At 44.0% G+C, this 14,516-nt stretch overlaps 2 protein-coding genes across 8 annotated transcripts in view; one reads left to right on the top strand and one right to left on the bottom strand.

Annotated features, from left to right (window-relative positions):
• Nucleotides 1-2,278, top strand: part of rap1gapb (RAP1 GTPase activating protein b) — a 67,999-nt gene extending 65,721 nt beyond the window's left edge. For all 6 annotated transcript variants that reach the window (XM_053431615.1, XM_053431651.1, XM_053431624.1 and 3 more), the window contains one exon: nt 44-2,278. The gene's annotated coding sequence lies outside the window, so the exon portion shown is untranslated. The remainder of the gene's footprint in view (nt 1-43) is intronic.
• On the bottom strand, nt 1,598-14,353 carry padi2 (peptidyl arginine deiminase, type II). Of its 2 annotated transcripts, none has more exons than XM_053431664.1 (16): nt 14,021-14,353; nt 10,108-10,279; nt 9,622-9,691; nt 9,270-9,331; nt 8,723-8,840; nt 8,130-8,279; nt 7,758-7,948; nt 7,256-7,359; nt 6,412-6,523; nt 5,752-5,859; nt 5,515-5,666; nt 5,275-5,422; nt 4,539-4,632; nt 4,345-4,424; nt 3,016-3,153; nt 1,598-2,632 (listed from the first exon to the last, which is right to left on the bottom strand). In XM_053431664.1, the coding sequence occupies exons 1-16, from the start codon at nt 14,182-14,184 to the stop codon at nt 2,399-2,401; spliced, it is 2,097 nt and encodes a 698-aa protein (XP_053287639.1). In that variant the 5' UTR covers nt 14,185-14,353; the 3' UTR covers nt 1,598-2,398. The 2 variants fall into 2 exon arrangements, with proteins under 2 accessions (XP_053287639.1, XP_053287646.1); XM_053431671.1 differs by lacking the exon at nt 14,021-14,353 and adding an exon at nt 12,452-12,673.
• Nucleotides 14,354-14,516: the final 163 nt, after the last annotated feature.

Below are 14,516 nucleotides of genomic sequence, written 5' to 3'. Positions count from 1 at the left end.
TACACTCATCTACGAAATCTCACCTTCTCTCCTTCTGTCTCAGCATTACCATTAGAGGCATTTGCCAAAAATGAGCAGAGGGCAGTGGTGATTTCCACCGCTGATGCAGAAGGGGAGCAGATAGAAGCCCGAACAGGAGACCGAGGGATCTGCCGCCTGTCACGATGAGACATCCAGCTTCACGGACGTGTTCCTACCTGTCGCCCTCATTCTAGCTCCACGGGGAATCCGTCTTAAACGCTCGAGGTGAAGACAAAGAGACCTCCACCTCCACGTCTGGCTGACGGACTGTCACGTGTCAGCTGGCTTAGCAGAGTATGTCTGCCTGCCCCGCTCTCCAGGCCAGCATACGCTCTGAGCTCTGAGACCTGATTCTTTCTGTAAACTGCCCCTCTCCAATGTCGTGTGTCTGCTTTTCAAGATAAGGAATTGATGAACGAGGGACTTTAATCTCGAGTGGAGAAGCCGAGGGTCCGTAGAGAGAAGCGTTGCACTAGAGAGGAAATGTGTTTTTAATGTCAGCCTCGCATCCCACTGTGATATTGTCCATGGGTTTTAAATGTACCGGGTGTGCGTGTGTGTGTGTGTGTGTGTGTGTCAGTCAGGCCATGTTTTGGTTTTATTATCTATTCCTCTTCTTCTGAGTATCCTGCTGTGAATATTGGTTGTAAACTCCTCGTGGTTTTGATGGAGGGTACGTGACCATGCTGCTGCTGGTGGCGTCATTAGCATCATTTCCACAGAAAATGTGTCTGAAAATGTTTTTTTCCATTCAAAATGTCTTTGTTCAAGAAACTCAGACTGTGATGATGCTCTATACATATGAACAGAACTACTGTAGAGCCCCAACCAGCAACATGCATCCTCCCATCAAGCTGTTCAGAACTCTGCTCCCAATCCTCTCTGTCACACGCTCCCCTTGTTGATTTGATGTCTGTGTACGGGTGTGTTAAACAAACGGTTCTGTGCATGGTGTAAATCTGCTTGCCAAAAAAAAAAAGAAAAAAGAAAAGGACCACCTCTCCTCCTGCGTACACTGGTGCCATCCCCCCCCCTCTGTGATTTGTGTTTTTATTAAGGGAAGAAACCAGCCAACATCTCCACATTGCTGATGGAGCCAAACGCCAATTTGTAAAGTTTAATATATGTATATGACCGAAGCACTACGTCCCCCCCCATCCCCCGTCCCCCCCGGATGCTGACCTGCTGAGAAACATGATGATGACTTGTCATGAATTACACTGTGACTGGTCTGGACTGTTGCCTTTATGATTGTGGCGCGAGCTGCTCTGAGGTAAAGGTCACATTTAAAAAGGCACTGCGATGCCGGCTGGGCTTGAATGTAAAACTACAGGCGGACATGAAGTCGTACGTACACGTCTGCTCCCAACAACAAGTGATGCTGCTCGTGAAGTGTGAAGCAGCTCACTTCTCCTTTGAGTGGACGAGTTTGTTGTGAAGGAAAGAACTGATTTGTTCACTTGTTTTATTTCAGTTGTGTAACTGAAGCGGACATGAGATTTATTGTCTTTAGTTAATCAGCATAAAGCATTTACATTTTACACGTGAAGGTACGAGATGTTTGAAGACACTGGGACACTTTCACTTGTTTTATTTCAGTTGTGTAACTGAAGCGGACATGAGATTTATTGTCTTTAGTTAATCAATAATAAGCATTTACATTTTACACATGAAAGTACAAAACGTTTGAAGACACTGGACCAAAATCTGTTTAAAGCCACAAATCATGAAAACAAGAAACGTTGGACTCCACAGAAAAGAAAGGCATAGAAACAAAAATAGACATATTTTGGTAATAATTACACGAGTGTGTATTAAAGCCTATAGCATAGATTTTAAATAGAAGTATGATGGATCAAAAGATTCTTCCTCTGGGCTTCAGGAATGCTTGAGTAGATGAAGTACGCCCTCTTGTGGCTGTGTGATATCATAGCACACTATGTGGTCCACTCATCTAACTGTGCTTAACACTGTCCGAAGCCAACGTCGATCCAAACCACAAAAACATTGGAGGTGAATCTTCTCTGTGCTTGATTTTAATGATTGTAATTCTGTTCTCGTCAACAGTCTGCTTAAGCCCGTGTTCAAAAGATTTGTAAATATTGCTGTACATCCTTTTTTTGTAAATGAAGCAAACGAAAAGGTTTAATAAATATGAAGATGCACAACATCGAACCTCTCTGGGATTTGTTTTCTGCAAAAGAAATGTTGATGAAACCGGCACTTGCATGATTTTTTAAGACTCAGTGGTAAGAAAGGCGCTTGCAAAAAAATAACTTCCGTCCAGCCTTAAGTTAACTCAATATACTATTGATCTCCAACTATATTTGAAACCCTCTCTATTCCCCCCCGTCACCATCTACTGCTCAGTCCCTGTTCACATCTCCAGGTTCCACCACTTGAAGTCGAAGGCCTCCCGGCGGACGTTGGAGCCGCAGTGCACCTCCCCCAGCAGCTTGTGGTAGGAGGCGAAGTCGTCGATGAAGGTGCAGGTGAGGCCCAGCCCCCCCATCAGCGAGCACATCTCCGCCTCCAGGACGCAGCGACCGTTCACCTTGGGGCCAAAGGGCTTCGGGATGCCCAGGTTCTTCCCCAGAACGATCATGTTCACCTGGAAAGAGATGAAACCGAGGATGAGACTCTCAGCGGCGCTTATCTCTAACTAATGAGTGGCTTCATTCCTCCTACGTCGGAAAGAACCATTAGGAAACGGTAGATTCATTATCTATACCACTTATCCTTTAAGGGTCATGATGGGGCTGGAGCCATTCCCAGCTGACGTTGAGCGAGAGGAGGGGTTCATCGTGGTCTTGTCACCACTGATCCCAGGACCGACATACAGTAACACTAACATTCAGGCCTTAAGTCTCAAGTTAACCTAACCCCAGTCTGCATGTCTTGGGACTGTAGGAGTACTCCACAAAGAAAGACTGGCCAAAGTGGGATTTAAACCATTTGGAAGTGATCACAGCCAGATATTAAGTCTGAACCCACCATGTCAGGGTAGTACGCCACCGCTCTGCTCACGGTCCTCTCCTCATCCAGCTTGAATAGGATCGGCAGGTCGATGATGTCCTCGTCCTCCAGGCCCAGCTCTCTCTTCAGGACGTCTCTGTTCCAGTCGATGCAGCTCTGGGAGAGGGAAGGAAAAACACAATATGCAGTCAGCGTGTTATACAACACACTAGAACTATCTTCAAAAGTCTGAAAACAAATAACTACTCAGAATAATGTCGCCCAAGCTGCAGAGCTCCGGGACTCATCTCTCCAGCATCTCTGTTTGTCAAATGTCTGCTCTGCTAAAATCACCCTGGTCCACTTCAAGTGCAAACATCTCTGATCTAAAGCAACTTGCTCCGGAGCAGTAGGCCACGCAAAGCTTCGGGAATCAGTTTGTCTTTCAGGTATGAAGAACGCAGCAGGAGGTTGTCCAGGTCAGACGTGTCCAGAGCGACAGGGAAACGTCCAGAGCATTCGAGTGAGGAGCGGTGCCTGGGCAGAAGATGCAGGAGTCGGGACCTGACGTAGAGCTTCTGCTGCTCAGTGGTTTTGTTTACAGCCGATTTCAAACTGGCTTCGACTCACGGAAAAAGCTTTTTGTCTTTTCAAGTTTTTCGTCGCCGTCTTCCACGAGCATGGCTCCTCTCATTCATCCTGAGGTTTTTGTACTCTCCCTCTCACTCCCTGCCAGTTCTCCAAAAAGGCTCCTGCTGTATTGTCGCATTGGGCTCACAGGGAATATTTTACTAAAGAGCTGGAGTGTTGTGTTCTCACGTACAGGAGCTAGTGTGTGAAAAGAGTTTGGAACTCGGGAAATAGACGACAAACTGCCTCTGGAAACAGCGTCAGCTCACAGGAGCATAGGATCTGTCAGCTGGTGAGGGATCAGTGATGGGTCCCTTCTCTCTCCCTGCTTGTCAGATGGCAACTCACAGTTTGGTAGCAGCTTTGAAGATCGGTGGAGGAGGAGGAACAAAAGGTCTGGGGCTGTTTTACATGATTCAGATTTAGCCGCTTAGTTCCGGTAAAAAAGGGGGAAATCCTCGTGTCACACCAGCGTAACTTTACCCACATCCGACCCCACTGGGATGAAGTGAAACGCTGACTCTGTGCCAGGCCTTATCGACCCCAACATCTGTGCCAGGCTCCTCTGGCTGAATGGGACCAAATCCCTGCAGCCAGGATCTGAAATCCTGTGGAAAGCCCCGCTATGGAGAGGAGGCTGTTACAGCAGCGTACTACTGCCTGTGGGTTTTAGAATGAAATATTCAACACTCTCCGACTCTGGATGGTTTTCACCGTCTTTCATCATCCACCACTCACCTGCACGTAGTTGTTCTCAGCTTGGAAACTCAGGTCACTGAGTATATCGTCCACTGTTCTCGTTTCTTCATCTTTCAGACCTGTGAGTGAATCAAATGCAGAGCGAGAGTTGAAGGATTACTTGAGGATGATCATGACTGGGACTTTCTCCACTAACACACACACACACACACAGACACACACAGGCCCTATACCGTCAAACAGCTTGGCTTGTCCGTGGCCATCGCTCTGTAAGCCTCTGAATAGCTTGTATCCGGCGTCGGGGCTGGCCAGCAGCAGCCGGAAACGCTGTGGACAGAAACACAAGAGACAAACATAACAGTGGCTGCATCGCGTCCTGAGAGCTTCAACTATCCCACCGCATCTGAAACAGCATGTCACCATCGAGCAGTAACAGCCAAGGGCAACGTGAGAGTCGGGTTTATGTCTCTCCTTATGACACAAAAGGTTTCAATCCTACGATGTCCACGACTTATATTATCTGTATTATTATTGTTTCTTTACTCTGAAAATCACTTTGTTACTTGTATTGTTACTTGTTATTATTATTAACCGCCCACCAATGAAGTTATGGTTTTCTCCATTTGTTTGTTGGTTTATCAGAAGGATTACACAGAATTTACAGTTTTGCCATGAAACTTAAGAATCAAAAAAGCTGCTGAATATGATCGGGGGGGGGGGGGGGGGGGGGGGAAGCTGCACTTTTTTTAAACATTGCAAGATGGCGTTTATCAGCCTTTTGTTTTACTGGGGGAATAAATCGCCTTGATGAGAAGAATCAGGCAGATTCAGGAGAGTGATGTGTGAAGTTGTAGTTTATTACCTCCGCCAAGTAATAAACTGGCCTTTGGTGGAGGGGCAGTCTGAGCTCTACTGAGTGCCTTTCTATTTTGTTTCAGTTTTACAGTTTAAAACCTGAGGTGACTTTACCTTTCTGTCAGGTGCAGGAACAAACGTCATGAATTCGTCGATGTGGCCGACAGTGAGCCAATCGGAATACAAGGCGATTGGCTCCTGAACCATCTGGGCCCACAGGAAGTCCTGAACCACTTTGGTCATGTTGCGTCCTTTAGTTGCCCTGAAGGACATGAACAGATGCACGTGTTCAGACATCTTCTGTTCGACATGCTGAACTGAACTTGTACAAGTCAGGGGAACTTGAGGACTCACGTGGGGAAAGCCACTCCGATGATGATTCGGCCCAGGGGGTAGTTTCTCCCGTCCACAGTAACAGGAGGACTAACCTCCAGGTTCCCGAACGAGTCCAGGCTGCTCACATCCTTTCTCCTGGCCATCCTCGTCACGTAGCCAAAGTCAGGACCCTGAGGATAGGAATTCACATCAGATAAGACCTCAAATCATGTTTTAATGGGAACAGTTCATATTTTGGAAGCTTTTTAAGATTACCAGTAGCTCGTTGTATGGAAAGTCCTGGAGATGTCCATCTCGAGGGGAATCCAGAACAACAGGGAACCGGTGATGAGGTGAGTCGATGTAACCGAACTCCAGCTCATCCTGAAACATCATATACACGTTATGTTTTCTGCTCTGTTTGAGTTCTTATTGGATATTCATCATAACAACATTATGATGTCTGCATGAATGCTTTGTACAAGTTTTGTGTTTCATATACATTTTCCTATTTTTTTTTGTATGATTTCATTGTTTCCAGATCAACTCATTTTTAGTTGTGCTGTGATGCAACTTCTCCTTCTCTGAAACCTATGACACAGCGAAGGCACTTCCTGTTTCACACCACATGTTATGACTCGCCTTCTTCTCATGAAGATTTACCGACTTGCTCGTCACGGCCCGGACGCTCTCTCAAGTTTCTTGTGTTCTCGCACGATTACTCATGTCAATTACACAGCTCATAGTATTTATAGATGGAATTTCCAACTCATTCAATCTGGATTTAGTTGTGAAGCCTTTAAATGACAAAAACTCAATGGAATAAAGTGGAAGAAGTCTCACAAACGTTGAAGATGTGAATAAGAAGCAAACATCAAATTATTGCAAATTACAGTTGAATTTGAAATCTACATTGCAGCGGATTTAGTTTCTGACCTGCATCCACCGATCTCCTCTGTTCAAATACTCGTGGCAAATCTTCAGCTTGTACCCGCTGCTCTTCACAAGTTTCATCATGCCTTTCAGGAACTGGTAGTTATCAGATGTGCTGGGAAAGGAAACCACAGGCAGACGTGCAAATTTCATCAGGAAATATGTGGCAATTTTGCATGTCATTTCATTAAACAAAAAACTAAAGTTTATTTGGTATAAATGTACATTTATTATGAAATGAAGTTTAAATATGCACAATTTAGTATGTATAGGTGTAACTTTTGCTGTACTTAGGGTTCAGTTGTGCCAAGTTAAGAATTACTGCCCAAAATAATGACTGGTCACCTGACAGCAAATTTAGGATATATGGTTTCGGCCTCTTGTAAGGTAGTGCATAATTACTTTTGATGGTAAATGTTAACAATGCACATTGCATTGCTGCTTCAGTTTTGTACTGTGCAATTAGCACTACCTCAAGCGAAAGCTAGAAGCCACAGAGATACAGGTGAAGCATGAGCCGGTCTTGTGAGTTGGTGGGCAAAATCGTACTCCAAAACAAACAGTATACTATGCTACATTCTATAGTAATACAAAAACAATTGACGTTAGGAATATAATTGTATTCCCGCAAAATGATTTTCCACGTATTTAAATTCTCCCAATGAACGACTCCAACACTGTCCAAATATTTAAAAGTACAACCCAAGAGCTTCTAGCAGGTGAGTGACTGTTCAAGAATAGTTGAAGCATTTCCTCAGTTGTAAGAGTTCAAATTGAAGTGAGTGTGCAAGACTGTGCCGGTGCAACACCTACCAATCATGTTTATTATTCATCAGTCTTCTCTTACCTGCACACAAACACCTCTACAGGCTCCAGGGTGTTGGGTGTCATGATCCAGGGCGCCACTCGGAACACCACTGTGTCTGTGAAAATGGGCGTCTCCGGGAGCCCCTGTGGAAACAAGAGAAGCTGCTGAGGAACGACGGTTAAAGGAAACTCAAGTCTAATCATTGTTTTGTGGTAAACAGTTTCATGAAAAAAAAATAAAGTACCAAGGTCATTTATGTTGCTGAGACTCGAAGGTTATTCTCGTCCTTGGAAACATTTATTATTAGCAAAGAACATCACCGAATTCAAAGGTTAATTTAATAGATATTTGGGAGCAATACACCAGATCATTAGAAAAGATCATTAAAAGTAAAAATATGGACCTTGACTTCAGATTATTGGGGAAAGTAAATTTCTATTGTTTGCAATTTCCTAAGATACAAGTCAATTAAAATGCAGACAAGCAGAAAAGGGAGTTGGAGATGAGAGAAAGGTGTGGGTGCCGTGCTGCAGGTCTTAACTGTGCTAATGGGCTCCAACAGACTGAGGTTGATTCTGAGGAGGCCATCGAAGTCCTTGTCGGGAAACCTGAGGCCCTCCACGTAAAACTTCATCTCTGCTTTGTCGCCGAGGTACGGCACCTCCTGTGACAGGACCTCACTGTGCAGCACCAGTGGATAGTCCTTCAACGGGCTGCTATAGACGAAGTTCGCTGGTGAAATGAGATTAACAACATTCAAATACTGAGAGACCGAGTTTGGGAACAGGAATAAAAATAACAGTTAAAAAAGGGGATGAACATAAAAGATGAAAACTGTGCAAAGCTTTAAATCAACAGGCTGCATTACACGCACGTTACACCATCTGTTTCGGGGGCTCTCATCGTCACTCACTTATGGCGTTGGTCATATTGAGGGATTTGGACCTGAACACCCTCATGCTCTCTGCGTCGCCCTGCGAGATGTGCATGGTGAGCTTGTAGCCCTCTGGGAGCTTTGCAGGGCCTCTGGTCCTCAGCACCATGAGCGACATGTCCTTCAGATCTGCACCAACGCAAACAAAGACTCATGAGAGCCCTGAGACCACAGACCTTACACTGAGGGATTAAATGTGATATTTTTTTCACATTCATCTCTTGTGATGAAGCTAAACACCGACACTATGTGGTCATATTTTCCCCCACAAACACACAAACACACACACACACACACACACACACACACAGGTACACACACACGAAAGTTGAGCTGCAGCTTAAATTAACACCCGTTTATAATATCAAATTTCAGCTCTACTGGTTTGTCGACTTCGAGGTCATTTGATAGGTCGGTTTTATCAGCCCAGCCTCTCCACATTTCTCTTTAATCAGTAATTTTCCATATCGCCTATTTATTCAGCTGACTTTGCCAAAGCAAACACGCCTGGTTTTTCATAATTAAGCTCCCGGTACACACAGAAGAACATAGTCACTGTTAAACCCTCTCACCTGACAGCTTGGAGATGCGGCCCAGCTCGGAGTCCTGTTCCTTCATATAGGTCCGCTCGGAGTCACAGTTGACCAATAGGATGGCTCCGTGTCCTTTAGGACCCCACGTCCAGGAGCCCTGACAAGGTTTCAACAAGCCAGACACGGGAGTTGAGTTATTTCACAGATTTGCTGCTCTGCGTTTCACAGCATTGAACAGAGCATGAACTCCAGGGCTGTAACGTGTGCATATTAAACTGTCAAACAAGGAAACATTCAGGAAGTTGACAAAGCAAAACTTTAAACCATCTCTGACATAAGCCCCTTCAGGCATGTATAGAGAAATTATCTCATGCAGAGTTGGCAGCACGACAGGTTTAAAGACTTAAATAGGACAAGGGAGCTCTATAAATAAAAGAGGAAATGTGCAGCGCAGAGTGAATTCAATGAATAGAATCCTATTCATTAAAATTGTTATTGTTTATCAGAAAGTGAGGTAAACAGAAAGTCGCTCCATCGTTGGTGTCAAACTTTGCGCTGTCATCTTGAACTGTCACTGAGAGATCACCTTGTTAGGGTTGTTGTTCTCCACCACACCGTCTCTGTCCGCATCCACATCCAGAGAGATCTCTGTGGGACAGACACATTCAAGATAGTGGCTCCTATCATAATACAACTATTGTTTTCAAAGGATATTAATATATATTTGCATATTACAGTCGAGCACGTTGCTCTGTGCTTGAATATTTGCAATATAAAGATGGTTCTGGTTAAAAAATACGAGTTCTGACTGAAATCTGATGTAAATTAAACACACAACTAATGTTCCGCTGACAAATTATTAACATAATTAGTTGTGACATGGATTATATACATTTTAATACAATAAATGTGTGTTGCATTTTAATGTTTTAACTTACCAACGGCTGTCAGGTGCAGCATCGCTCTCCCCAACACCTCGGTCTTCTCTCCATAGTACCTGACAGACAGCTAATAAAACAAAAGCACAAATTATTTAGATTCAACAAATGAGAAAATGAGTTTTAAACCACACATTTTAAGATAATGATTTACAATAGACTGAGCTATTTTTAATGTGGACTTTCCCTCTGGTTCTGCACAGAAAAATGGGATGAGTGCTTAATCAAAAAAAGAAACAGGTACAAATGCCTTCAGGAGGGCGACACTGAGTCTGATATATTTCTAGTAGAGTTGAAGTCTTCTCTTTCAAATGTAGAAGTTTCTTTTTTTATCATGCAGTGTTTTTGCTTCGGGCTCCATGACAGACTCATATTCATCCTTTGAATTTGCATTTTGCCAGCTCGTTTCCCGGAGCCGTTCCCGTCCCACTTCTCGCCCATTTTTGAAATATGACACTTTGTGACAACGGTGTCGTGCCACTTTACCTTGCTATCATTTTCATGCTCGCTGGCGCGGCTCATGCTGATGAGTAGCACTGAGTTTCCATTGAGAGGGATGGGGGAGAGGTGTGAGGTCTCCTGGGGCGGGGGGCTGATGCTGCACTGAACGCAGGGGGTGCACTTCACAGAGAAGAACTTGGAGTTGGGAGGGGCGCTCCTGAGAACAAGAGAAAGAACAGGTTATTAGGGCTGCAGCTGTACACCACAAAGACACGTTACCCCCACAGAGGAGGTTATGTTTTCACCCCGGTCAGTTTGTCTGTTTGCCAGCAAGATAACACAAAACAACCGAAACAGATTTCCACGAAACTTGGTGGAGGGCTGCAGAACGGCTCAGGGATGAACCCATTAAATGTTGGTGCGGATCAGAGAGCTGATTCAGGAATTTTCGCATGAATTGTTCAAGGATCTTGATGGGAAAAAAACATCAGGCACATTAAGGGAACTGATATATATGAGTGTGTGAAATTTGGTGCAGCTTGATTAACTTTAAGTGGACTGATGAGGTGTGACTCAGGTTAAACATGTTTAAGAAACAGATGTGTATTTGTATACACTTGAGAACGAGCTTTAACGTGTGAAGCCACAAGCGTGTATGTCATCACAGGTGGAAGGAAGAAGCTGTGGCTGGAGTCATGAGATTGAGTCAGAAAGACAACTGACGTCTAAAAAAGTGACCAAATGAAGAACTGGAATTGGAGTCGACAGACTGGGACACCTCATACTTCCCCAGTCTACCACCACTCGACCGCATGTTGTCGAAGTCAGCTGTTCTGCTCTTATGTCACTATCACCGGTTTGTTTAGGAACATATTAAAAATGCTCAGCTGACAATACGGGCATTGTCAGAATTATTGGGGGGATCACAATACAGACATTATTTTGCACTAAGAACACTTTATAAGACACTTCAACTCCATTTAAAATCACCTCCCCTCTACCCACACACACAAACACAGACACACACACACATCCAGTGCCCCTATACACACACCTGGACAGCTGTTTACACAACGTTACAACTAAACCATGTCTGTTATACTATATCTATTTAGTCGTACCTGCAATTCTCATGTCAGCTTCCATCTATTCATTCAATATGTGGAATTTCAGTCAGTAGCGTTCAGTATCCCAATGTGTGTTTGTACAATATTCATCTATTATTCTTTTATTGAGTCTTTATTTTTACTTTAGATAGATTTAATACCTACTTAAGAAACCGTACCATTCTAAAATATATTTGTGCCAAACTGATATTGTACAGTGCCCTTTTCTTGTGTTTGGTCTGAATGACAATAAAGTAAATTTTTGATTTGTCCAAATTACTGAAGCTTCCTTGTGACTCCTGCTGAACTGTGGACTTTGTCCCCGATATCTCACATCAGGAAACATCTCGTCACTTCTATTGACAGAAGGAACAGTAATGAGTATCTGTTTCAGACAGACTTACATGTATGTAAACCTAATCTTTCAGATACTGAAACCGCTATCCCCGGGAATATGCAGCTTCTATTGTTGCAGATTCCAAAGGACCGCGGGAGGCTGTACCCTGTGAGACTCTCCCACATTAATCCGGCCCTGCTCTGTTGTGTAGGCTGGCATTTGGCAGATCCGTATAGCCCCCATTTCTTTGGTACAACAAAGTCTCTCCTGTTGGCAGCACAGTGTACAGTTGATAGCAACAACAGACGTCTGTTGATTCTCTCCAAAGTGCAAACAAAAGACGACCTGCACCACCAGGAACTGAACAAACGATCCTTTCCTCGTTCTTGTTGACATAGGTCAACTACGTAGATGCAGTTGGGTTAGGGTTAACTGTTTCCAGTTGATGAAGGTTAAACCAAAACACACAGGGTTGTGGATATAGCTAAATTAACTTTATATCGATATAGTTAATGCGCTTCTCCACATCCTTGTTGACATAGGTAAGGCATAGAAGATTTTTCTTTGTCCAACCTGTACATATAAACAATTACAGGTTACAAAGCAGTTGTATTTAATACATTGGCGATTAAGAAATCTATACTTAATCTATAATCAATGAAAGTGATGTATGAAATTTTTTTTAAAGCCTACGACTGTTACAAATTGTAATGCATCCACCCTGCAGTAACTTCCACCTTCATTGTGGTTTTAACCCTCATTTTTGTTGATGTAACTGTGGTTTGTGTTGCTTTGTAATTGTAGAAGCACAATATACTGAGTAATACTTCTAAAATAGCCCTTGCTGCAGTCTACCCTTGTAGGTATGAATGGGGTGGACCTAATATTAGAGACGCTTTCATTCAACACAAATGATTACTGATAGCTGATTGGACAAGAGTCTCACCTGTTCAGGTTCACGTTGAGTTCCGAGCCAACCACGTATAGAATTCTTGTAGTTTTGTCATAATCTACTCTGAGAGTCCTGGGGTGGATCATGGCTGCAGTCGTCCCCCACAGTCAACCTGCTACTGACAGACAAATGTCCTGGTACCGTTATTAGATGCAGCCTGGTTATTACTGACTCTCCTGGCTCAGTGCAGAAGCTCAACGAGTGATTATGAGGCTGCAGCTCCTGAAGGCTCGGCCTCTGATTGGTCAGACAAAGGCCCAGCCCACCACAGCCACCCCCACAATCCACCCCCAGTCAGCTCTCCCTTTCCTTTGTCTTCTGTCGGTCTCCCTGTCTCTCTCTTTCTCTTTCGTCTTACCCCTCTGCATTGTTTGCTCAGGTCTTTTGCATTTCTTTATTTAGAGAAAAAGTTTGGATATAGGGCGGGAAAAAATGCAGTTGTAATTTTTTGTCTTTCCCATTTATCTCTGAGAACATTACTATACCAATGGCTTGACACTTCTAAATTTAGTGTAAATGCTATAAAAAATACAAAATAGAGAAAACAAATTATATTAAAAATATTAACCATAAAATAAATGTTAATACCGATTTTCTACAGGGTTATTCCACATCGTATTGGTGTCTTGCGAGGGCCAGCTGTGGTTCGAAACCATCATTGTGAGGACATATTGGATTGTCCTCACAAATTCAAAAGGTTGTTTGAGGGTTTAAGATTAAACCTTTAGTTGTGATGGTTATGGTCAGGGTAAGGGGTTAGGGAATGCTTTATGCAAATGAGTGTCCTCACAACTATAGAAATTTGTGTGTTTGTGTGTGTGTGTGTGTGTGCGTGTGTGTGTGTGTGTGTGTGTGTGTGTGTGTGTGTGTGTGTGTGTGTACCTGTGTACGTGTGTCTGTGTGTGTTACTGTACTTATATCTTTGTGAGGACCATTTTAGGCACAGACGCTACAGAGTGAGAACAGTTTTGGAAAGTGAGGACATTTTGACCGGTCCACACTTATTCAAATGGCTGTTTGAGGGTTAAGACTTGGTTGAAGGGTTAGGGTTGGGTTAGGACATTTAGTTTGGATGATTAGGGTTATGGTAAGGGGATAGGGAATGCACCATGCCAAAGAGTGTCCTCACTAAGATAGAAATTCAAACGTCTGTGTGTGTGTGCTCTTGTACAGCTATCTTTGTGAGGACCAGATAAAGCCTACAACCTACGGAGTGAGGACATTTTGGGAATGTTAGGATTTTTTGGCCTGTCCTCACTTTGGGACAGCCCTTTAATGGACTGTTTGGGGGTTAAGACTTGGTTTTAGGGTTAGGGTTAGAATTGGGTTAAGATTAAGGGTTAGGGTCAGGCATTTAGTTTGGATGGTCAGGGTTAAGGTAAGGGACTATGGAATGCATTATGCCAATCACTAAGCTGTACAACCGTGTGTGTGTGTGTGTGTTTGTGTGTGTGTGTGTGTGTGTGTGTGTGTGTGTGTGTGTGTGTGTGTGTGTGTGTGTGTGTGTCTGTGTGTGCGTGTGTGTGCGTGTGTGTGTTGCAGGATGATCTGATTTCAGTCTACCTGCTCAGGTTTGTCTTCAGAGTGGTCCCAACAACGTGGATGACAGCCTGAGGACTCGCTGTGTCCAGGCGACATGTCCGGTGGTGTCCTGCTCCTCCTGCGCTTCCTATTCTCCTCCTCTTCAAGAACTCAGGTAACCTGGTCTGTGACACCTCTTGAAACATTGTCGGTGGTTTCTCTGCCTCAGATTTGCTAGAGGATTTCTGGAGCTTTTGTCCTGGCGATGCAAAATCTGGAGAGGAGGTCTGGACGAGGCAGCCTCTCAGTTTGTTTGTCAGGGAAAAGGAGAGAGGAGCAAGGGGGATAATAACTCAGGTACGACTGGTCTGGGCTCAACCAGTGGGAGAGGCTCCTTCTGCAGGGCGGCCCAGCTCTGAGGGTGTGGCCAACCTGCCAGGACAGAGACCGAGAATTTGTACAAAGACAGTTATCTAATAAAGGTTTTACCCTGAGGAGTAAAAGTCACCATAATAATCTTTTGCAAATATACATAGTT

The sequence above is a fragment of the Pleuronectes platessa genome, chromosome 2, assembly GCF_947347685.1.
Source record: "Pleuronectes platessa chromosome 2, fPlePla1.1, whole genome shotgun sequence".
NCBI classification, from domain to species: domain Eukaryota; kingdom Metazoa; phylum Chordata; class Actinopteri; order Pleuronectiformes; family Pleuronectidae; genus Pleuronectes; species Pleuronectes platessa.
Note: the sequence above shows the minus strand (reverse complement) of the source record. Positions and strands in the feature narration are given on the sequence as shown.

Bases quoted from the DNA above. Each gene is read 5' to 3' on its own strand.
- padi2 (XM_053431664.1), bottom strand. From the start codon at position 14,184: ATGTTTCAAGAGGTGTCACAGACCAGGTTACCTGAGTTCTTGAAGAGG. The intron at 9,692-10,107 runs GTAAAGTGGCAC...TTGTTTTATTAG, and splicing joins AGCATGAAAATGATAGCAAG to CTGTCTGTCAGGTACTATGG. The intron at 5,423-5,514 runs GTGAGTCCTCAA...CATGTCCTTCAG, and splicing joins ATCGGAGTGGCTTTCCCCAC to GGCAACTAAAGGACGCAACA.